The sequence below is a fragment of the Danio rerio genome, chromosome 21 (assembly GCF_052040795.2).
Source record: "Danio rerio strain M-AB ecotype USA chromosome 21, GRCz13ab, whole genome shotgun sequence".
NCBI classification, from domain to species: Eukaryota; Metazoa; Chordata; class Actinopteri; order Cypriniformes; family Danionidae; genus Danio; species Danio rerio.
Genome location: NC_141041.1, coordinates 2,585,979 through 2,611,610, shown reverse-complemented (window position 1 = coordinate 2,611,610; position 25,632 = coordinate 2,585,979). Strand labels below are relative to the sequence as shown.

Sequence of the window (25,632 nt, the reverse complement as noted above, 5' to 3'; positions counted from 1 at the left end):
CATGGTAATCATTAAAATCATTGATCTGCAGGTGTCTGCTATGAAGTGTGGTCTGCTGCCTATTTCACCTGAGGCTCTGTCACTGGGAGAGGTGGCGTACCATGATTACCATGGTATACTGGTGGACGAGGAGGAGAACGTGCTCATACAGAAGAACCTGGGTCCCAAGAGCAAGGTACCAAACATGAGTGATTCTAGAATTATGGGTTTTTTCGGCGTCTCCAAAGATAAAGCTATTGTGACATTTGAACCACACACTGCAAAAATGCTTTTCTTATTTACAGTTTGTGTCTTGATAATAGTCCAAATATCTAAAAATTCTTAAATCAAGAAGAATTTGCACTGGATGAGCAAAGAATATTAACTTGTTTTCAGAAATAATAAGTCAAAATGAAGTGAGTTTTTCCTTAAAACAAGAAAAATAATCTTGTTTTTGCTTACACTGCAAAAAACGGTTTTCTTGCTTAGCTTTTTTTCGTCTTGTTTTTAGTCTAAATATCTAATTTTTCTTATATCAAGAAGCATTTTCTAGACAAGCAAAACATATTGTCTTGTTTTGAGAAATAATATGCCAATATTAAGTGAGTTTTCCCTAAAAAATAAATAAATAAATAAAAAAATAAGCAAAATAATCTGCCAATGGGGTCAGCAAAATAATCTTGTTTTTTTTTTTTTTTACGTAAGATTATTTTGCTAACCCCATTGGCAGATTATTTTGCTTGTTTTAAGGAAAAACTCACTTAATATTAGCATATTATTTCTCAAAACAAGACAATGTGTTTTGCTTGTCTAGAAAATTCTTCTTGATTTAGGAATTTTTAGATATTTGAACTAAAAACCAGACAAAAAAATTTAAGTAAGAAAAGCCTTTTTTGCAGTGTACCTTGTTGGTGGATGCTTGTAGCATGTTTTAAGCAAAAACTCTTAACATCATCTGAAAACAAGATAATATTCTTTGCTCCTCTAGAAAAGGCTTCTTGAGTTGAGATTTTACATATTTGGACTGGAAACGAGAAACGAGTATTACAGAAATTGGGACTGTTTATGTATTTAGAAACATTTTGTGCTGAAAATATTAACGTAAAGACTCACACTACACCTCTTTTTGACTGTATTATACATTCAGCTTATCATCAAATAATTATGTATAATCATGCTTTGTGCATTTACTCTACTGAGTTAAATACAAAATTGCATGAAACATCTATTTTCTGTATTATTTGTAATTTCAGTTTTAAAAATATAAGTTTTTTTGTCTTGTTTCTGTGTTTTGTTCAATTCTGTTACATTGGTTATAAAGAGACAGAGCAATCTGTAAAGCGCTGAGTGTTAGAGCATGTGATGTCGATTCCTTTGGCGGGAAACTCGGGAAGTCATTGAGACGTTGTTATTCTCTTGTCATTTATTTGTGCAAAATGTTTAGGATTCACCATTAGTAGATTAACTGTATGTCAACTTTTTAAAACAGTAATATAATGAAAATGCGTAAAATCGAGTTTTAGATGGCGTCACATTTGAAGTTAGCATCTGGAGCTAAAGCGCAAAATGATGCAAAATGTCAACCCTGTAAAGAAAATGAATGGAAAAGGCTTTAAAATGTACCTGCAGTTCTGGAATTGGTCAAATATAAGCACTGATTAAAGGGCTTTGCTTTCTGTGTGAAGTTCTGTCTTCGGGTTTGTGTTTTATTTTTATTTTTTTTTAAGTAAATTGAAATCTTTTGTTTGTGTGTTCAGGTGTTGATTTTAAGGAATCACGGCCTGGTGTCTGTTGGCGAAACTGTGGAAGAGGCTTTTTACTACATTCATAACCTGGTCACAGCCTGCGAGATTCAGGTAATGTGAAACTGATTTAGCCATATAAAGCCTTGAATAAAACTAAAAATCTTTGGATGATCTTAATGCGTTTGTGTTTTTGAGTATGAAATGCGGTGCTAGGTATGGGACGATGACCATTTTCAAGGTATACCACGGTTTGGAAAAATCAAGGTTTTAAAACGAAAAAAGTTTTCTGCTATACCGTTCCTACGGTGTATATATACGATTTTTTTTTTTAAACAACAGTATCTCCAGCAGAAAAGATATCCAAAGATGTCATTTTAAATTGTAAATAAATCTGTGTTTTTGAACCTAATGAAACAGCAGAAGTCAGTGATTCTTTTTAATTATTTAGCCTGATATGTTTACTGTTCCAAACTATTATAAATGTTTCTCCACATAAAATATATTGTGTTTAATGGTTAAACGTTGTTGTTTTGTACCCAGACATTTAAAAAGAGCATATATTGGAGCAGTAATTACAATAATGTGAAACCATGATATTATTATTCAAGGTTATCATACCATCAGAAACGGACACCGGCTCATGTTTATGTGGTGCTTCGTGTTTTTATGGCCCAATTAATACACTAAAAATGTTACTTAACAGATTCCACATCTCATGATTTTCTTTTTTTTTCTGTCATTTTACAGTTGTGAATTGTATTATGTGATGTTGTTCTCTGCTTTATCTACTTTTATTAATACAATTCCAACTGTGCATTTCATCAAAGTGATTATTGCTAAAGTTTTAGTAGTTTAAAAACTATATATTATATAATAAATAAATATCTGGAGAAATAAATGTGTGAATTAACAGAAAATGTACTGGTGGTTTATTACAAGGTTATTTAGCGTATTATACAACACCAACCCAGACAGTATAGTACTTAACACTACTAAAAATGTTCATAAAAAGTCACTTTTTGACACTTAATTCAGTTCAATTCACTTAAAAAGCATAACGTCTCAAAGGACCTAAAATATCTCCTAAAAAATCGAAAGGCATGTAGTACAATGCATTTGAAGTCAAAATTAATTGCTCTCCTTTGTTTTTTTTTGTTTTGTTTTTCTTTTTCAAATGTTTCCCAAATGATGTTGAACAGATTCAGGAATTTTTCACAGTATTTCCTATAATATTTTTTCTTCTGGAGAAAGTCTTATTTGTTTTATTTTGGCTAGAATAAAAGCTGTTTTTATTTATTTTTTTAATCATTTTAAGGTCAATATTATTAGCCCCCTTAATCTGTTTTGGATTGTCTACAGAACAAACCACTGTTATACAATGACTTGCCTAATTACCCTAACTTAACCCTGATTAATCTAGTTACGCCTTTAAATTCCACTTTAAGCTGAATATTAGTATCTTGAACATTATCTAGTCAAATATTATGTGCTGTCATCATAGCAAAGAGAAAATAAATCAGTTATGAGAAATAAGTTATTAAAACTTTTATGATTAGAAATGTGTTGAAGAAATCTGCTCTCCATTAAACAGGAATTGGGGGTAAAAAATTATTTAGGAGGGCTAATAATTCTAACTTCAACTGTATGTGCAACAGATCTTGGTCATTTAGAGGCCTTCGTTAATTCAGTGGGATAATTCTAATGTTTGTTTTTTTCTGGTCTGAATTCCAGGTCCGCACTCTTGCCAGTGCTGGTGGTCCTGATAACCTGGTTATGCTGGACCCAAGCAAGTATAAATCCCGTCCTCGCCACCTAGAGCCAGCAGGAGACGGGTCGAGCTCGCACCCGAAGTGGCAGATCGGGGAGCAGGAGTTTGAGGCTCTGATGAGGATGCTGGATAATCTGGTATGCCAGTGAGCAAACACTGCTGATGCTTTCTAAGAAGCCTGTGCTTATATTGCATTGTGTGTTGTTGTTGTTTTTCTTTAGTTATAATAAATGTGTAAACAAGCTTATACTATATGAATCTTTTTCACAAATGCAAATCCTTAAAATTTTTAAAGAAAAATATGGCTAAAGGTATAAATATTAATATGAATTCATGATATCATCTTTGCATCAAATCACAAAAAATGAAGGACCACTTGTGTGAGGTGTGTGGAATGCAGCGTCTATGAAGGCAGGACAGTCAATCTGACATTATTCTCTCTTCTATCTGCTGTAATCAGTCTCGCACTATTGTTTTCCTCTTTCTGAAAGTCTTGATCACAACATCATGGAGTTTTTCTATTACTATTTCAGCAAATATGATTGCAGAATGAGGATTTGTTGTACTCTCCCATTCACTGCACTCTGAGTTTATCAACTATGAGGAATTCTGCTGCTGAGAAACACGCAAATGAGAAAAGAGAGTCCATTATAACAGCTGATAAACATTTATAATAACAGTTATCTTTTATTATTTTTCTATTACTTGAATGTTTGTTACAACTTTTAAGACTTTATTTTGTATTTTAGCTTGCATAAAGATTGTTTATTAAATGAGACCTGCTGTAGCAATCATTTCTAATTGGCTTTGCATTGTAAACCTTAGGTTAAATAGTTCTTTTTTTATTCCAGTATTTATCTCCTCTACTCAAATCATTTTCCCAAGAATTTTGTGCAGAAATAACAAAAATAAAATCCTGCTCATAAGGTATAGCACAACACTGTGCAGACTTTGAGGCAAACAATGTCAACAAGATAAGAGACTTGGATAAATAAAAGATATTAAGCTATGGGATATTATTAATTATAAGATGAAAATGAAATGAAAGTGAATTGTCATTCAAAACATTAAACAACAGAAAGATGCAAAGAAGCACTATAAAAATTCCTAAAAAAAAAGTAATGAACGCTTTTGTGGATCATAAATGTGAAAATATAGATACACAAAACATATAAGCCAGAAAATACTCATTAAAAAATGAGATAAATTTTACACATTGGTTATATTTCCCCACTTATTGCACACAATGCATTTACCTTCTAGGGCTGGCAACCCCGTAAATTACACTTTCAGTTTTGATCGTACAGACAAGAGCAATACATCAGTCTGTTAGGTGTCTACTTTTTTCATAGCAAAAGTGAGTGCTTTTACAAAACACATTGACGCAAAGACAGCTGCACATTGCTTTACAATGCTCTTGATGGGTGAACATTAGCCAGTGGGGGAGTGTCTTTTGTCTCTCTAAGTGTGAATTATTCATGACCATTGTCACTCCAGTGCATACAGTATGCTGACCCAAAACAGACTTTACAAAATGTAAATCATTGTAATGTTTCTTTTGAATGAGAGAACAGAATAGTCTTTACATACAGTTGAAGTCAGAATTATTAGCCCCCCCCCCTTTAAATTTTTTTTTCTTTTTAAATATTTCCCAAATTATGTTTAACAGAGCAAATACATTTTCACAGTGTGTCTAATAATATTTTTCCTTCTGGAGAAAGTCTTATTTGTTTTATTTCAGCTAGAATAAAAGAGGTTTATAATTTTTTAAAAAACAATTAAGGTTAAAATTATTAGCCCCTTTAAGCTATATTTTTTCTGAGTCTAAAAAACAAACCATCATTAAAAAAAATAAACAGGGGGGCTAATAATTCTGACTTAAACTGTAAATGTGTAGTAAATATTCTAGCCTACAAGACTGGTTTCTCAAAAGTCTTGTTCAGGCCAATTTAGTGTGGTTTTTTTGGACCTTAGTTGAAATTCATTTTCATTCTATTAACCATACGTAATGTTTTTGTTTTTCTAAAAAAACATAAGCATATGCAACTATATTTCTCACATATTATTGCAACACAGTTTGTGCTGAATACAAAAAAAAAATACATGTTGGCTAATACCATATAATAAGGAACTGAAATGAGCACTAATGTCAGGGCATGTCAAAACATCTTAGGGGCCCCAAAATCACCTCAGACCCCAGAGGGTTGAAATAATATTAAAATGCAGTACAAATACAGACTTCATCTGGTGTTATAATGCATCTTAAATTAAATGATAAAACCACTTTATAGGTACACTCAAAATTATTGCTGACTTTTTAGTAGAATCTAACTTTCTAGTCATCTCAACTTCTAATAATCAAGCTGACATGAAATATTAATTTAAACAATTAGTTAAAACCTGTTTAACTAAAAATAAGGTAAAAGGATTTGTTGTCTTGACACTTTATTAAGGTTTTTTTACAGTGCAAGTATTATAATGGAGCGTAATGAATAATTATAGAATGATACAAATATTTGAAAGTTGTTTACCTTGCATGCATTATGTATTGAATATTTATTACCAATGTTGCAATGCTGCAAGAAATAAATCATGCATGCATTATAATGCATTCAGAATACCCACATAAAGCATTGTAGATGCAGACTTCATAGAGGGTGTTACACACATATTTTGCATTGTGTTTTTTTGTTGTTGTTGTTGTTTTTTTTGTTTTTTTTATCAACCTGTTTCTCTCTGCAGGGCTACAGGACTGGCTATCCGTATCGTTGCCCGGCGCTGCGTGATAAAACTAAAAAGTACAGTGATGTTGAGATTCCCCCGTCAGCCACGGGATACTCGTACGCAGAGGACAGTGACTCGGGTGCTCGCTCCCCGTTAAAGCACAGTTTTCAGCGGCAGCAGCGGGACAAGACCCGCTGGCTGGCTGCAGGACGGCCCGACGAATCGGCTGAGGATGGGCAGGATGGCAGCGGTAGCCCCAAGGCGAAGACTAAGGTGTGGACGAACATAACACACGATCACGTCAAACCCTTGCTGCAGTCTCTCTCGTCCGGTGTCTGCGTGCCAAGCTGTATTACCAACTGCTTGGTCTGTGCCAACCTTATTGTTCATAGTTTAGAATCGTACTGCTACAGAGCTAGAACGGGCAGCTGGTTAGCACCCCGACGCCTGGGCTAAAACACCCGTGTTCATGTGGTTTTGGGATTTTTATTTATTTATTTTTGTTGTGAAATGTTTGAACGCAAAATCAAATCAAATTTAGGAATCAGTTTTTATTTTGTAAACACATCTATTTACAGTGGGGGAAATAAGTGTTGAACATGTTAGCATTTTTTTTTTCAGAAAACATTTCTAAAGGGGCTGTTGACTTTCTATATGCAAAGAAAACAAAACTAGTTAGTTTACAAATGAAGTTATGTGTAATAAACCGAAATGACGCAGGGAAAAAGTATTGAATACCTGAAGAAAGGAAGGTGTAGTTTGACAGTGAAAGCCCAGACAGTAGCTGAAATCTCTCAGTAGTTCTTCAGCAACCCTCTGCCCTTCCTCAGTGTAAATGAACATCAGCTGCTTCAGTCCAACATCTACATGGGGTATATGCCGAAGCATGCTAATAGGACTTTTAATTTGTCAGTAACCTGGGTTAAGCGCTTCCGGCGAATGGAATGGCAATGCAAAATCCGGTGCGTTTAAGGTCTGTTTTCTTTAAAAATCAGCGATCTCCACTGGCTGAGTGATATCCGATTTGAAGTGGGTCTCAGATTGTACAAGAAGCACTGCATTAAATTACATTTCTCCCGCCATATTTTTATAATATGAGGATTTATTTTACCCCACTATTCAATGGAGCTTCTGCGTTAGCATGCCGATTCTGACGGGCGCGTGCGAGTAAACAGCTTTTTGTCTCGTTTTACGCTTGAGCAACACAATGAATGCTATAGTTTATTTAACTGAATGTATTTTAATGACATTACAACATCGATGCTGTATAAGGAATCGTATAAAATGGAAAAAAGTTCACAATAACAGGTCACCGGAAGTGTATCAGCATGAGAACAGCACTAGCTCGACATATACCCTGTTAGCAAGAGGATGAAGATAAACCAGGGTGGACATTTCAGCAAGAAAATGATCCAAAACACAGCCAAGGATACTCTCAGATGCTTTCAGAGAAAGAAAATCAAGCTGTAGAATTGTCCAGCCAATCACCTGATCCGAATCCAATAAAGAATACAGAATAAAGCTCAGATTTGGTAGACGAGACGCACAGAAGCATCAAGATTTTCACACTCTGTTGAAGTCTGTGAGAAACTCACACCTGAGCAATGCATGAGACTTCATTCTCCATATGAGAGGCGTCTTTAAGCTGCCATCACCAATAATGCCGTTTATGTAAAGTATTAAATACATTTTAGGTAGTTCAGTACTTTCTCAAACTGGTTCAACTCCATGTCAACAGCTCCTTTAGAGGTATTATTGCCAGGAAAAACATGACAATGTGTTCAATACTTATTTTTCTCACAAAAAAAGAAAAAAAAAGGTTCACACTTGGTTTAATTAATTGTTCCAAGCCAGAGTTTGATTGCACTTGCTTAACTTCTTTACTAACCTGTTTCCCATAACCGTCTGATCTGAGAAAGGATCTTTCTCCATTGCTTCCTCTGATGAAGTCTGTGTGTTTTCACAGTGAAGAGCTCTTTTCTTCTCCTCTTTCGATTGGTCTGCGGGATGTCAGGGTTCTCTCCGGCTGCTCACTGCATGCTGTGTTGCATGACTGAACGGATGCATTGTGGGGGACCAGGGGTGTGTGGCATGTGTGCAAAGTGGGTGTGGCTAATCCTTTCTGCTGCTACTGGTTTTACCTCCCGTTTCCGTTGTTTGTTTTGTTTATTGCTTTATTTTGCACCGTAATGAAGTCGATACTTCTTGTGAACGATTTGTTCATAGCGTTTAGCCTCAGAGAAGCTTTGAAGACAGCTGTTTGTGTGGCTAATGTGCTTATTATGCACTTAGATGCTGCCGTTAAGACAACGGAAACACTTTAGAGGACTTATCGTATTATAGTGTGAGCTTTTTAAATCTTCGTTTAAGGAGAAAGTGATCTTAGGGTAAAAGTTTCTCTGAAGTGAGAAGAGTTTGAAAGCTGTAGACTGAATCTTACTAAAATTGTTATTTCATAAAAAATTAATTATAGGGAACATAATATTACACAGAACAGAAATAATATTAATATTCTTTGCATAGGGAACATTAAACATGTATTAGGACACTTAGTTTTTTTAAATTTTGTGTATGTTTTCTCTACTTGAGTTTTAATTTGTTTGATTATTAATGATATATTTAGTTTCAGATTCTCAGAATATTCTAGATGTATTACAAAAAAATTACGAATATGTAAGTATCTCATTTTTAAGGTCAGATATGATTGTTCTTCAGTTTTTTCACTTTCAGCCGGATGTAGTTGCTGCAAATTAAGTTGCTTTTAATTTAATAATATAATCAAATTAAGTCAGCATTACCATTACGCGAATAGCAAGTTTACAAAAATCTAAATCCTTGTCGTTGGTTGAAAACTAAGTGGTTTCATGAGTTAGTGTCCTTTTTTTTTCTTCATGTGGGTTTTAATTTGTTGAATTATTAATGATTGATTTAGTTTCTCATTCTCTGAATATTCTAGGTGCATTACAAATATGTATATATCTAATTTTTAAGATCAAGTTTGTCTAATATTTCAGTTTTTGCTCTTTCAGCTGGATGAAGGAGTGGCAAATGAAGGTGCTTCCAATTTAATATTACAATTAAGATGAGTCAGCATTAGATAAATATCAAGTTTGCAAAATCTAAATCCTTTCTGGTTGGTTGAAAACAGAATAGTGTCATCAATTAGAGTATTTTTATTTTCTCTAAGTGGGTTTAAATTTGTTTGATTGTTAATGATTGATTTAGTTTCAGATTCTCTGAATATTTTAGATCTATTACAAAAAATTACAAATATGTAAATACAAAAATTTTAAGGTCGGATATGATTTATTTGTCAGTTTTTTCACTTTCAGCTGGATTTAGGGACCGCAAACGAAGTTACTTCCAATTTAATTATAAAATCAGATTAAGTCAAGTTTTATTTATGGCAGAATAGTCTCGTCTGCTTGTATCCCTGGAGTCGTGGCTTGCCGTTTGGTGACTCCACGTTTCCTTAAACCGCTTCAAAACATTTGTGTTGGCTTTTTAATTTCTCTTTTCTACTTTTAAGTTTACTTTCTCTCCCTTTTCTACACTGGGTTTACTTTCCTCCCAAACTCTTCCCAAGCATGAGTTGACTTAACTTTCAAAATCACCCCAAAAAAACCAAACAAACACACAAAAAGCATTGGTTCATGAGTGGTTGTTAACTCTCCGAACGATTGTCTCTAGTTGGGGGAGAGCGTGTTGTGTTTTGAGGCTCTAAGCGTGATCAGTGAGTATTTCATTTTTACGTGTTCATCCCATGTGCGTTTCTCCCATACGGAAACCCCTTTCCTCATGACTACCGCTCAAAGCATTGATCTCATTCCGATTAAAACAAGTAACTCATTGGCTACTCATGCTATACAGGCCAAACGCTAACTATTTTCTGCTTCAGAAGTATTAAGTAGTCGCTCTTCATCCTTATTTGAAACCTAAAAATCCATTAATTCCATAAATCAGAGCTTTTATTGTTGATCTCTGAACGATTAACGTTGAAACTTCACAAGTTGAAGTTGATCTTGTAGGGTTTAGCAAAAGTTGGGTGTAATTTAGTCCATCACAGAGTGTGTGAGAAAGATTGTGTTTTGTGCATGTGTGAGAAAGAGAGTGTGTACAAAAAGCATACAGACCCCCTTAAATTTTCTACTCTTTGTTATATTGCAGCCATTTTCCAAAATCATTTAAGTTACTTTTTCCCTCATTAATGTACACACAGCAGTCCACATTGACAGAGAAACACAGAATTGTTGACGTTTTTGCAGATTTATTAAAAAAGAAAACCAGAAAAATCACATGGTCCCAAGTATTTAGACCATTTGCGCAGTATTTTGATCTAATACATTAAGTTTTTCACACCTGGATTTGGGGATCCTCTGCCATTCCTCTTTGCAGATTCTTTCCAGTTCTGTCAGGTTGAATGGTAAACAGGGCTTGACATTTACACCAGCCAACCTGCCAAATGCTTTCAGTTGTGGCGGGTTAGACAGACACTCCCACTAGCCACTTTGGCCGGTAGAAATTTTGTTTAAATTGCCAGTGCAGTTGTCAATGTGCGTGCAAATGCGATCAGCGCGACTAAAAACTGTTCATGCGAGGAAAGAAAGCAGGTTAATTCCGATTGAGAAGATGATCAGGTAAATTGGTGAAACAGGCTCCCCTCACTCACTGACGAGGGCTTCATTGTTGCACGCACAGCTGATGAGATGCTCGTGAGAGTGGTAAAAAACTCCCGTATCCTTGCGTGAAGCAACCGTGCCTGGAAATGAGATTAATTCCCCGTTTATGTATAGTTAACTGGTGATATGGAGCCTTTAGCCTGGACAAACTATTGCGCCTTTTCGATACATGACAATCATTTTTTAAAAATGTCTTATCATTTTTTTTTTTTATAAGAAAGTTTTGTTTAATAAAAAGTGTGTATATATATATATACAGCTATATTTGCTTGTTTGGACACATGATTTAAATTTTGTGGCAAGGAAATAATTAGTTTGGTGTGGCCAAAGACAATATCTGTAAATCCTTAATATAGAGCCCTGTAAATTCATGTAAAATAAAAACTAATTCCAACGTGAAACTAAAAAGCCACAGCCCATTTGCTCGTGCTCATTGAGCAAGGTCACACAACACAAAATTAAATGGAGGAGGAGGCATATGGAAATAACACAACATCTAAATCAAGTGATTTTAGCATGCCCAAGTCAAATGTACGCACATAAATATATTTTCTCAACAATAAAAGTGTGGCTAGTAACGTTGGAAAACTACTAGCCACAGTAGCTGGTGATCAAAAAAAAGTTAATGCCAAGCCCTGCTGGTAAACATTGGTGGACAGCCATTTTTCGGTCTCTGCAGAGATGCTCCATTGGGTACTTTAGCTGTGTGCTTAGGGTCATTGTATTGTTGAAAGGTAAACCTTTGGCCCAGTCTGATGTCCTGAGCACTCTGGAGAAGGTTTTGTCCAGGATATCCCTGTACTTGGCTGTTCTCATCTTTCTTCAATTAAAACCAGTCATTCTGTAACTGCAGCTGAAAAACATCACCACAGCATGATGCTGCCACCACCATGCTTCACTGTTGGGACTGTATTGGACAGGTGATCAGTGCCTTCTTTTTTCCACACATACCACTTAGAAATAAGGCCAAAAGGTTCTTGCTCTCATGAAACGAGAGAATCTTATTTCTCACCATCTTGGAGTCCTTCGGGTGTTTTTTTTATTTTTAATTTTTTTAGCAAACTCCACTGAGGAGAGGCTTCCGTCTGGCCACTCTGTCACAAAGCCCTGACTGGTGGAGGGCTGCGTGATGGTTGACTTTCTACAACTTTCTCCCAAATGCATCTCTGGAGCTCAGCCACAGTGATCTTTGGGTTCTTCTTCACCTCTCTCACCAAGACTCTTCTCCCCCGATTGCTCCGTTTAGCCGGACAGCTAGTTATAGGAAGGGTTCTGGTTAGGGATGGCTGACGTGAAACTAACATTTTTGACACCGTTTCGAGATACTGAAGGGCAAATGTTTTGAAACACTGCACCAAAGCATGATCCGAAACACACAGGTCATGTGACTAAAGTGATTCGAAACACCCGGGTCACATGACTAAGGGGATTTGAAACACCTAGGTCATGTGACTAAGGTGATTCGAAATGCCCAGGCCACGTGACTAAAGGCGTACTCGCACTATGCTATCCGAACCGAGCCCAGGCCCATTTCCCGGATCGTTTGAGAAGTGTGAGTGCTCTAAATCGGGCTCTGGTATGGTTCAGTTGGCCGGTCCTGGCCTGGTTGGAGGAGGTGTGCCAGAGCGTGGTTCACTTAAGCTCAGGCATGGTAAGCTTGTAGTGTGAGTGCGAGTGCCTGAGCCTGAAACTGAAGACGTGACTAAGGGACTGTTTGATATGGATTTATTAATCAATCTTACTGTTCAATGAGGGCAAACTGTCGTAGATTATTAAAGATGCAAACCCCTCGCTGCACCTTCAGCAAACCTCCTAAGTCCTGCAGCACAAGGACTTTACAATTGTTTATGAGCGTCAAAAGTGGCGGATCTGTTTGGCGAAATATTTGACTGTGAGTCACTGCATCCCAAATGACTAAAACAACATAAAGAAATCTCCACTGTGCTGAAAAAAAACTCTTTCTCATGTAGCCTAGTGGGGACTGAGTGTGTGCACAGAGTAATTGTGCTTCAAAAGTCCAGAGTTTGAATCCCGATTTGTGCACAAACTTTGCAATAATGATTTATGCGTTTTAATAATGTTAAATTTAATGACCACAAACAAGACTTATTTATTCACAAAGTGTTCATTCGGATGTCAGACCAATGTTAAAATGAAGTGCATTATAAGAACAGAGCATTTAAAAATAAATCTCTGTTTAGTTGTATGTTATGTCCTGCATTCGAACCCATTATCTCTACATGCTAGTCTGGAACTTTCACTGCTCCACTAAATCACTTGTAACTTCAGCTCTACAGCGTTGTGTATAATTCCTCAATTTGCGTAACTGTTTCTTTGCTGAAGCTGTTCCAGAGCAATACATAAATGACCACTAGGTGTCACTGTAGAGACGGGTTTCAAAACGCTTTGAATCCTTTGATTCGACTGTTTTAGTGTTTCATGAAGCCTCGCTTTGCCCACCACTAGTTCTGGTCGTCCCAAACGTCATCCATTTAAGTGCTCTTCGGAATCTTCAGTGCAGCAGAAGGGTTTCTGTTAGCTTGGCCAGATCTCTGCCTTGCCACAATTCAGGCAGTTCCTCCTGATTCTCATTTGCTCAGACATGCATTGTGAGCTGTAAGGTCTTATATAGACAGGTGTGTGGCTTTCCTATAATCAAACACAGCTGGACTCAAATGAAGCACCATGTGATATTTCAGTTTTTCTTCTTTAATAAATCTGCAACATTTCTCAGTTTTTTTTGTCAATATGGGGTGCTGTGTGTACATTAAGGAAATAAATGAGCTTAAATGAGTTGAGCAAATGGCTGCAATATAACAGAGTAAAAACATTTAAGGGGGTCTCAATGTTCTCCGTAGCCACTGTAAGTGTATTGTTTGTGTGAGACCATGTGTGTTTGTTTTTGTGTGCATAAGAAAGAGAGATAGTGTGTGTGAGAGAGTAAATCTGTTTGTGTGTGTTCGAGAGAGATTGTTTGTGTCTATGTGAGTGAGTGAGTGAGTGAGTGAGTGAGTGAGTGAGTGAGTGAGTGAGTGAGTGAGTGAGTGAGTGAGTGAGTGAGTGAGTGAGTGAGTGAGTGAGTGAGTGAGTGAGTGAGTGAGTGAGTGAGTGAGTGAGTGAGTGAGTGAGTGAGTGAGTGAGTGAGTGAGTGAGTGAGAGTGTGTGTGTGTGTGTGTGTGTGTGTGTGTGTGTGTGTGTGTGTGTGTGTGTGTGTGTGTGTGACTAGCTGAAGGTGTTTTCTGGCTGTTCACTCACTGCTAAACACAGAAGCAGCTTCTGCCTCTCCACTCCACCTCACACCTGCCTCCTCGTGGTCTGTCATCCTCTTTAATCCTCTGTTTTTCTCTGTCTGTGCTCTTTTCTTTCTTTTCTTTAGCTTTTTCTGTCCTTACTCTACGTCCAGCGGCAGTATCAATGATGATGAGTGTGCTGATGCTTAATTACGTTCAGGAGAGGCATTTATAGTTTTGATTTCATAGTCTTAATTTATTGTTGTGACTCAACAAATGCAGGTTGTAAGTTGTTTAATTTATTTATTACGTATTGTTATGATTTGTTTATTTTCTATTTTATTTGTTTATTTAATTGTAACTATTATATTTTAATTATTTTTAATAAGAAGTTTGGTTTTGAATAATATTATTTATTTTTTATTTTATTATAATTTTTTATTTATTTAATTGTAAATATTATATTTTAATTATTTTAGAAGAAGTTTGGTTTTGATTTTATTTTGTATTATATATTTTTTATTTTATGTTTTTGATTTTTTTTATTTAATTTTAAATATTATATATAAAAAAGTTTATTAGAAGTTTCGTTTGATATTATATTTATTTTTATTTTATCACTATTTTTTTATTTAATTTTTAATATATTTTTTAAATTATTTTAAAAGAAGTTTGGTTTTGATTTTATTTTGTATTATATATTTTTTATTTTATTTATTTTAATTTTGTAATTGTTTTTGTTTTATATATTTATTTAATTGTAAATATTACATATTAAATATCTTTAGGAAGTTTGGTTTTTATTTAATTTAATTTTGTATTGTATTATGATCAGTTTTTGTTTTATTTATTTATTTTTATTTATTAATTTAAATATTATTTTTAAATAATTTTCATTAGAAGTTTGTTTTTAATTAGATTTTTTATTATATTTGTTTTACTTTATCATATTTTTTTATTTAGTTTTAAATACTATATTTGAAAAAAAATGTATAAGAAGTTTGGTGATTTGATTTTATATTATATATATATATATATATATATATATATATATATATATATATATATATATATATATATATATATATATATATATATATATATATATATATAACATTTTATTTATTGTAAATATTATGTTTAATTTTTAAAAGAAATTTGGCTTTGATTTGTGTTTTGTATTATTTTTATATATATTTTCTTCATTTTTTTCTTCATTTAATTTTAAATAATATTTTAATGATTTTAAAAGTTTTTTTATATTATATTTATTGTTTATTTGATCTTTTATTAATGTATTTTTATTTTATTTTAAATATTATATTTTTATAGAAAGTTTAGTTTTGATTTGATTTTATTTGTATTTATATAATTTTAAATGTTAAAATTTGTTGAAATGCATTTTTGGCTAATTCATAGTTTTTGTGCAATGAATTTTTATTTAGAATTTAGTTTCAAGTTATTAATTCCTCTGCATTGTTATGATGCGCAAAGCTAAACAATTTCCTCAAAGCAAGTTGAGCATCATCATTGGTTCATTGCTTAGTGGACCATTAGAAATGACAATTATTTATTTTCCGATTTATTTTGTAATGTTTGAGAGGCATGACTTCCTCCTTTCTTTCTTTAAAAAAAGATTAAGTTTGTATTTAAGTTTCTATTTTTTGTTTTATGTTTCGGTTTATTTGAATGCCTTTGCTTTGATAATTTCAGTGGACTAAGGAGGAAAGTCTGCGACAGGCTGCTGTGGCCAATCAGTTTGTCCCACTGAACACCAACCCGAAAGAAGTCCAAGAGATGCGCAACAAGGTCTGAACTCTTTATTTTTCCTGTCAATTAAATAAAATACTTTTTTAAACAGTTCTGGGGAAAGTTACGCTTAAATAATGCATTGCAATCTCACATTACTTCTTTAAAAAGAAACTAAATGTTCCTTATTTGCTTTGAGTTAATCAATGCATTACATTACACCGGACATTATTTCAAAACAAATATAGTTGATATATAGTACTACATACACTCACCGGCCGCTTTATTAGGTACACCTTTCCAACTGCTTATTAATGCAAATTTGTAATCAGCCAATCACATGGCAGCAACTCAGTGCATTTAGACATGTGGACACGGTCGCACAAGACGTCAAACCTTGAGGCGGATGGGCTACAGCAGCAGAAGAGCACACCGGGTGCCGCTCCTGTCAGCTAAGAACAGGAAACTGAGGCTACAATTCACACAGACTCACCAAAACTGAACAATAGAAGATTGGAGAAACGTTGCTGCTCTGATGAGTCTCCATTTCTGCTGACACATTCAGATGCTCGGGTCAGAGTTTATCATCAACAACATGAAAGCATGGATCCATCCTTCCTTGTATCAACGGTTCAGGCTGGTGGTGGTGGTGTAATGGTGTGGGGGAGATTTTCTTGCCACACTTTGGGCTCATTAGTACCAATTGAGCATCAACGCCACAGCCTACCTGAGTATTGCTGCTGATCATGTCCATCCCTGTCATAAAGCGTGAATCATCTCAGACTGCTTTCTTAAACATGACAATCAGTTCACTGTACTCAAATGGCCTCCAAAGCATGGCAATCCTATGGAGCATCTTTGGGATGTGGTGGACCGGGAGATTGGCACCATGGCTGTGTAGCTGACAAATCTGCAGCAACTGTGTGATGCTATCATGTCAATATAGAGCAAAATCTCTGAGGAATATTTCAAGTACCTTGTTGAATCTACGCCATGAAGGATTAAGGCAGTTCTGAAGGCAAAAGGGGTCCAACCCTGTACTAGTAAGGTGTACCTAATACAGTGGCCAGGAAGTGTGTATTGTCACATATTCTTTGATGTTTTTTTATAAATTTGAATTACTGTAGTTATTACATGTATTTAGACATTAAATGAAACATTAGGTAATGAATATTTGCTTGAAAGTTTTGGAACATCATGGAAAATCTTGGAATTTTAGTAGTCACACATAGAAATGTGTTTGAACCCTGCAGAATGAATTGCCCCAAGGAGATTAATAAGGCTTTTAAACTAACTTACTATATTGCTGTTGTCATATTCTCTTGCTAACAGTGAATCTGCCTTTTCTCAGATCCGTGAGCAGAATCTGCAGGATAAAAAGACGGCAGGTCCGCAGTCTCAGGTGCTCACAGGTGCTGTTGTTGACCGTTCATTTGTCCAGGTGAGTCACTAATTAAATCCCACAAACTCTCTTCTTGACATTATTTCAGCGTTTAACTGTGCAATTGTGTCTTTTGACCCCAGAGAGTGACTATATGGCACGTAAGTAAACCACAGCAGCAATAAGCGTGCTAAAGCTATGTTTATTTTCTTTTGTTTTGATTGGTTTGCAGTGCCATGTTTGCCCCTTTTTTGTTTGGTTTGTTTTGGTTCATTGACTGTAACAGAAACTATGGATGATGCTGTTGTAAAAGAAAGTACTCTAACATGTGCAATAATATTAACAATAGCTGTGCTTTAATTGCTTAATTTAATTTAGAAATTTTCTTTTGATAGTTTAGCTTATGTTGTGTATTTTTTGTATTTTACAACAACACGAATTTAGAATCATTCTCCTGGACAATTTTTACCTGTATATTTTTAAACATTCAAAGAAAAAAGATAGATGGATACTATCAATACAATCGATACAAGTTTGATACATTGTGATAGATATTCTAGGATATGATACGGTAGATGCAACAAGACGTGATAGATGCGATACAATGTGATACAATATGACACGATAAATACAATAAAATGCAATGCAATACAACACAATAGATATGATACAATGCGATACAATACAACACAATAGATGCGATACAATGCTTTACAATATGACACGATTAATGCTATACAATGTGATACAATTCAACACGATAGATACGATACAATGCGATGAACTACGACACGATAGATACAATACAATGCGATACAATACGACACGATTCATATGATACAATGCAATAAACTACGACACGATAGATACGATACAATGCGATACAATACAACACGATAGATACGATACAATGCGATACAATACGACACGATAGATATGATACAATGCGATACAATACGACACAATAGATGCGATACAATGCTTTACAATATGACACGATAAATACAATAAAATGCAATGCAATACAACACAATAGATATGATACAATGCGATACAATACAACACAATAGATGCGATACAATGCTTTACAATATGACACGATTAATGCTATACAATGTGATACAATTCAACACGATAGATACGATACAATGCGATGAACTGCGACACGATAGATACAATACAATGCGATACAATACGACACGATTCATATGATACAATGCAATAAACTACGACACGATAGATACGATACAATGCGATACAATACAACACGATAGATACGATACAATGCGATACAATACGACACGATAGATATGATACAATGCGATACAATACGACACAATAGATGCGATACAATGCTTTACAATATGACACGATAAATGCTATACAATTCGACACAACAGATACGATACAATGCGATAAACTACAACACGATAGATACGATACAATGCGATACAATACGACACGATAGATACGATACAATGCGATACAATACGACGCGATAGATACGCTACAATACGACGCGATAGATACGATACAATGTAATACAATACGACACTATAGGTACGATACAATGCGATACAATGAGATGCGATAGATACGATACAATGCAATAAAATATGACACGATAGATATGATACGATACGATACAATGCGATAAAAAAGGACACAATAGATGCGATACAATGCGACACGATACAACACGGTACAATATGTCACGATAGATATGATACAATGCGATATCCAAGCACATCTACCATATCGTATTGTATAGTATCTATCATGTCATATTGTATCGATACAGTATGAAGCGATAGATATGATACAATACAACACGATGGATATGATACGATAGATACAATACAATGCAAGACCATTGATATGATATGGTAGATATGCTAGCAAATGATAAGATATGATTGATGCGGTAAAATACGACACAATAGATGCATTACGTTAGGTACGATACAATGTAATAGCATAAATATGATATGGTAGATATGCTAGGATATGATAAGATGAATACGATATGATAGATGCGATACAATACGACACAACTGGTATGATACAATGCGATGTCTTAGCATATCTATTGTATGGCATTTTGTTAAATTGTATCGTATCTATCATATTTTATGTATTGTATCATATCCTAGCATATCTACCATATCATATCTATGGTACGATAGATACGATACAATATGATACAGTAGATGTAATATATTAAATATGCTAGGATATGATAATATAGAGGTGATACAATATGAGGCGATAGATACGATACAATACGATATGACAGATGCAAAACAATACCATATGATAGATGCAGTGCGACACAATAGATTCGATAGATACGATACAATGCGATATCATTGTTATGATACGGTAGGATATAAGATATGATGCAGTGATGGATATGGTAGATACGATACGAATAGATTGATAGAATACTAAAAGATAAATAGATAGATAGTCAGACAGATACATACATTTTCATTCATATCTAACAAACTTAAAATACACATGCGTAAGTATAAAATATAAATATAGGTGCACAAATTAATAATAGAATTATACAATTCTTATATATTAACTAATAAGCATACTATTACAATATTAAATTAAATTAGTCTACATTGACACTTAAAAAGTAGTCATTAATACACACCTCAAGTTAAAGCCTACTAATAATAGTAATAATTACACTTCAAGTAATAATACTTAGAAAGTAATCATTTTTTAATGCATGAGATGCATGACTAAATGCATTTATATGAAATGAAGATTTTATTCTATTTTATTTCACATAAATGCATTAAGTCAGGCATCTCGTGCATTAAAAACCCAGAAGTCTATTGCTATATCTGCAGAATACGTGGTTATTTTTTCTCTTTCATTTTAGACTTTCTTTATTTAGACCTGCACTTTAAAATTCACCATTTTTGCATTGAATTCAGAACTGCTGGTTTTTGCAAGATGACGTAGCATTGCTAAATAACATCTGAGCTTTTGCTAGATCTGTTTTAAAGGATGCTTTAATTATACAACAAATCCATTTCATTTTAGAGGAGGCATTTGTACTTCTGGAAAGCTTAAATGAGGCACTAAAAATGCTTGAAAAGAGTGTGTGTGTGTGCTTTTGCCACTAACCATCAGATCATTCATCCAATCCACCCAATCCCAGCAACACAAATCCAAACCTGAACGTTCTGGAATTTAATATTGTACATTTTACATGTGCGATTATTTCTCCGTTTGCTCCTGTAGTTGACCTGGAGCATCAGCACTATGAGTCTGTGTGTGTGTGGTTTGATGAACACACACATATGTTTGGTTTCTGGTGTTGCAGTGCATGACTCTGAGCCATGATCACCGTCTCGCTCCAGCCTGACCATACGCTTCTTTAGGAAATGCTTCTTGCATGTCTGGAGCATCTGTGTGTGTGTGCGTAAAATATAATCCGTTGAAGGCTAATTTATTTGCCCTAATTTTGTGTGAGCGTGTGTGAGCGTGTGTGAGTGTGTGTGAGCATGTGTGTGTATTTGTGCTGGACTTGTGCACTGCTCACCAGCTCTACTGTTTCAGGACGCTCCTCTCTCTGACTGTACGGACTCTATTGATGGCATTGACCCTTCAGGAGGGTTTAGTCCTTCTAGGTCTATTCGAAAGGTACATAATACTGAAACGTCTGAAAAACATCAAACCACACACAGTTTCAGTACTCTAGTATCATATGCAGAATTAAAAAATGACATCCAGGTCTTTTGCTAAAAAAACCCCAAAAAAAACATGAATCTTCAGTGGTTAGTCTAAAAGTTTGCTGTTATTGTGTGTGTGTGTGTGTATATATATATATATATACAGTTGAAGTCAGAATTATTAGCCCCGTTAAATTATTAGACCGCTTGTTTATTTTTTCCCCAATTTCTGTTTAAGGGAGGTAAGATTTTTTCAACACATTTCTAAACATAATAATTTTAATAACTCATTTCTAACAACTGATTTATTTTATCTTTGCCGTGATGACTGTAAATAATATTTTAAATGATATTTTTAAGACACTTCTATACAGCTTAAAGTGACATTTAAAGGCTTAACTAGGTTAATTAAGTTAACTAGGCAGGTTAGGGGAATTGGGCAGGTTATTGTATAACAGTGGTTTGTTTTGTAGACTATCAAGAAAAAATATAGCTTAAAGAGGCTTATAATTTTGTACCTAAAATGGTTCATAAAAATTAAAAGCTGCTTTTATCCTAGCTGAAATAAAACAAATCAGACTTTCTCCAGAAGAAAAAATATTATCAGACATACTGTAAAAATGACCTTGCTCTGTTGAACACCATTTGGAAAATATTTAAAAAAGAAGAAAAAAAATCGAAGGGGGCTAATAATTCTGACTTCAACTGTGTATATATATATATGTATATATATATATATATATATGTATATGTATATATATATATATATGTATATATATATATATATGTATATATATATATATGTATATATATATATATATGTATATATATATATATATATGTATATATGTATATATGTATATATGTATATATATATATATATATATATATATATATATATATATATATATATATATATATATATATATATATATATATAAATATATAATTCCTGACTAAAGTTTTGTGGTGGATCCCAGTTGTAAGAGCAACAAATAATAACTTGACTTCTAGTTGATCATTTAAAGTGGCAGTAGGTGGATTTCTCTGCTGAATCATCTGTTGATCTGCATCCCAATCATAACCAATACTGCAGAAGACCTACTGGAACCAGCATGGACCAAGATTCTCATAGAAATCAGTCAAGTTTGGTGAAGGAAAACTTATGGTTTAGGGTTACATTCAGTATGGGGGCGTGCGAGAGATCTGCAGAGTGGATGATCAACATCAACAGCCTGAGGTATCATGACATTTGTGCTGCCCATTACATTACAAACCACAGGAGAGAGACAATTCTCCAGCAGGATAGCGCTCCTCATACTTCAGCCTCCACATCAAAGCTCCTGAAAGCAAAGACCGTCAAGGTTCTCCAGGATTGGCCAGCCCAGTCACCAGACATGAACATTGAGCATGTCTGGGGTAAGATGCAGGAGGCGTTAAAGATGAACACAAAGACTCTTGATGAGCTCTGGGATCCTGCAAGAACGCTTTCTTCTTCTTTCCAGATGACTTTATTAATCAGTGATTTGAGTCATGTCAGAGATGTATGGATGCAGTCCTCCAAGCTCATGATGGAGTCAGACACAATATTCATTCTGTCTCCACTGCAGCAGGACTTTATATTCTATACTGGACATTATTTCTGTTCAGTGATGACACTTTAGTCTGAGCAGAGTCAGAGCTTACTGTCCTCATCAAATCAGTCAACATCAAGACATGATCAGATTTTATTGTGCTCAAATAAGCAAAATCTAGAGGCCTTTAACTTTCATATAAGACACTTCTGATACCAAATGATCAACTAGAAGTCAACTTATTATTTGTTATTCCTAAAACTTGGACAAGCAACGAGACTATTGTCAGGTAGTGTGTATGGTAATTGTGACTGCTCTCCTCAACTTTTTATTAGCCATTATTTGCTTAAATTCATGTTTTGCTGTCAAAAAAAATAATAAATCTGTTTATTTAATCTCAAAAACCATTATATTTGCAAAATCCTGAAAAAGCGCTCATTGGAACTGGTAGTTGTTACTAATAGGCATGACTTATTACATTAATGCAAACCACTAACATTTATTTATACAATCATTAATAGGTTATATAAATGCAGCAGATATAAATATGTATATTGCCATTTTTGTTTAGATTAGATGTATTGTATAGCACCTTGGTCATTTTACAATTTATAGACATTAGGGTTGGGCATCTAAGCTATAATGCCGATCCGATACGCATCTCGATACAAAGACTACGATCCGATATATTAGCGATACATTTGTGACATTGCGATGCAACACGATACGATTCACACCCATATCACGATACAATGCGATAATTCAGCACTAACTTATTAGATCAAGTTTATGAGATGATGTAGGAAAGGATGCTGTGCCATTGAATGAGTTTGATTATTTATTAACCAAGTAAAACCAAGACTTTTTTTACAAACTGGCTTTTCTCTCAGAGCCAGAGTGTCAGTTTACAGTAGAGGGCCATTTTAGAACCTATATCACATATTATTTAAGTATTTTCAAGATAAACAGAATGTATAAGTGCAATATATATTAAAATATATACATTTGCACTCTTTCAACATAAAGGTTTACCATTGCACAACAAGAATTGTGATTTAACTTTTCAACTATGAAAACAAGTTTTACAAAGATATATTTTGCCACTGAATATTCAAAACTTAAGGTGGTGAACTAGCAGTGTTATGCTGCTTTGAAACGTCACTGTCACTGTAAACAACAGGCTAATAAACATATAAATAAATAAAAATTAACAGGAGGAGGTGTTTAAAACCTTCGTTCTCCGTGACACTAGGCTGAATATCTTTGCAGATGAACAATGCAATAGCATTCGTTATTGGCGTAGAGCGAGCAGAACTGTTGCGCATGGAGAAAACTTGCAATGCTTTTCTCACCACTTTTGGAGCTGGTAGCTACAGTTGAAGCAGTGCGAAAGCCGGGGATGCAGAAACACTGGAAGATGCTTTCACAACAACACCGTGGCGCTGCTTCAAGTGAGATTTCAGATTAGTCGTACTGCCCGCGTATTTTACAGATGCGCGGCACATTTTGCAAATTGCATCTGTCCTGTCATGTCGTCCATCCTTTTTGCAGAATCCATAATGTTGCCATACTTTAGATTTAAAACTCAGTGGGGAATAAAATGTTCGTTTTGCTTCTCGCGCTTTCTGAGGGCGCTCCACTAGCTTCATCCGCACACCTGATACACTGAGTTGTAGTGTAAGTGTACACATCCGCAAGTCCGTTGCTAATGCATACTTTATGTAGGTCGATTAAATTATGCGCCAAAAACAGATTGACAACACTTGTTAATAAATAAAAAATACATTCTATATTAAAAATATACGTTGTATCTTGGAAAAATCGATGCATCTCGCAAAAAACGATGCATCTCGATTTGCTTCCAAAATTTCTTTCATTCTCTGCTGCTCTACCGATGCACTCTAGGCATGACCGCGTATCGATACATATCGGTTAATCTTCCCATCCCTAATAGACATGCATTTTAACAAACGTACTAGTAAGCATCTATCAAATGGATTCATTTGTCGTTAAAGAAAAGAGCAGTGAGGAAACTGAAAATCTATTTTATTCAATGTGTAAAACCTTGTAAATGAGCTGTTTTACAATTTGTGTGAACATTGTTTTATTAACTGCACAACAGTTGTGTATGTGTACTTTCACTTTCTGCTTGCATCTTAATGTTTATGATGGTATTTTGAGTTTTGACTTGTTGACATAATAAAAGGTGAATACAAGATAAATGCATTAATAAAACAGCATCAATGTTATTAAACGGTTATGGGATGATGGTAATGGTGGAGCTGTTTAACTGTAATGTGTGCTACTTTTATTTGCGTTATTTAAAGGGACAGTTCACGCATAAGGGACAATTGTCCTCCTCTTCCAAACCTGCTTGAGTTTCTTTATTTCTCTTGCACACCAAAGAAATACTGGTTAAACTTTCTTGCTTAAATAATTAAATACATTTAATACTGGTTATTACCCACCTATTCTTAAGATATTAACTGTTTATTAGCACTCATAGAGATAAGAATATAAACTTATCGAGAAGAATAGAGATGCACAGATTCCAAACTTATTGGCTGATTCAGATTTTGTTTGTGACCTCTCTATACTGATTTTTAAAGATTTAGATTTTCTATAATTAGATAATATGATAGAGGTCATATACAAACATATATAAAAACTAACATTAATTGTAAAGTTATTAATTTTTTTACATGCATTAAAACACTATTTATTTCTCCCAAACTGCAGCAAGACTAACAAACATGTCATTTTCCACTTTTTTTTAACTATATTTTCTCTCTCTCTCTCTCTCTCTCTCTCTCTCTCTTTCTCTCTCTCTCTCTCTCTTTTTACTCAAGTTCAAAGATTATGCTTATAAATTGTCATTTGATTAATATGTTTAAAAATAGTTTTAATTTACTATTTAAATTTTTAATCTATTTTAGTATTTCATTTTGCAATTCCATTTATTTTAAAATTGTCCCTCTCACTCTTGAGTGGAAAAATAAGGTAGATAGGTCATGGACATTCAGGTCTTAGTCAGTGAAAATCAGCGATAAGTCAGGGTATTTGACATTTTGTATAAAATGGGAACCATTTTACTAACCTTCATGTTTT

General features: G+C 34.4%; 1 protein-coding gene and 2 long non-coding RNA genes across 34 annotated transcripts in view; 1 reads left to right on the top strand and 2 right to left on the bottom strand.

Annotated features, from left to right (window-relative positions):
- Positions 1-25,632, bottom strand: part of LOC147838686 (uncharacterized) — a 1,589,207-nt gene that overhangs the window by 1,067,591 nt on the left and 495,984 nt on the right. The window lies entirely within an intron of this gene.
- Positions 1-25,632, top strand: part of add1 (adducin 1 (alpha)) — a 79,509-nt gene that overhangs the window by 36,030 nt on the left and 17,847 nt on the right. For 8 of the 32 annotated variants that reach the window (XM_087299840.1, XM_087299849.1, XM_087299826.1 and 5 more), the window contains exons 7-12: positions 32-175; positions 1,737-1,835; positions 3,456-3,629; positions 6,235-6,489; positions 15,839-15,934; positions 17,226-17,315. In XM_087299840.1, coding sequence (XP_087155966.1) covers positions 32-175; positions 1,737-1,835; positions 3,456-3,629; positions 6,235-6,489; positions 15,839-15,934; positions 17,226-17,315 — 858 coding nt within the window. 32 annotated transcript variants of the gene reach the window in all.
- Positions 2,957-5,582, bottom strand: LOC147838693 (uncharacterized). Its single transcript, XR_015519883.1, has 2 exons — positions 5,371-5,582; positions 2,957-5,072 (listed from the first exon to the last, which is right to left on the bottom strand). It is a non-coding gene; the product is annotated as an uncharacterized LOC147838693 (long non-coding RNA).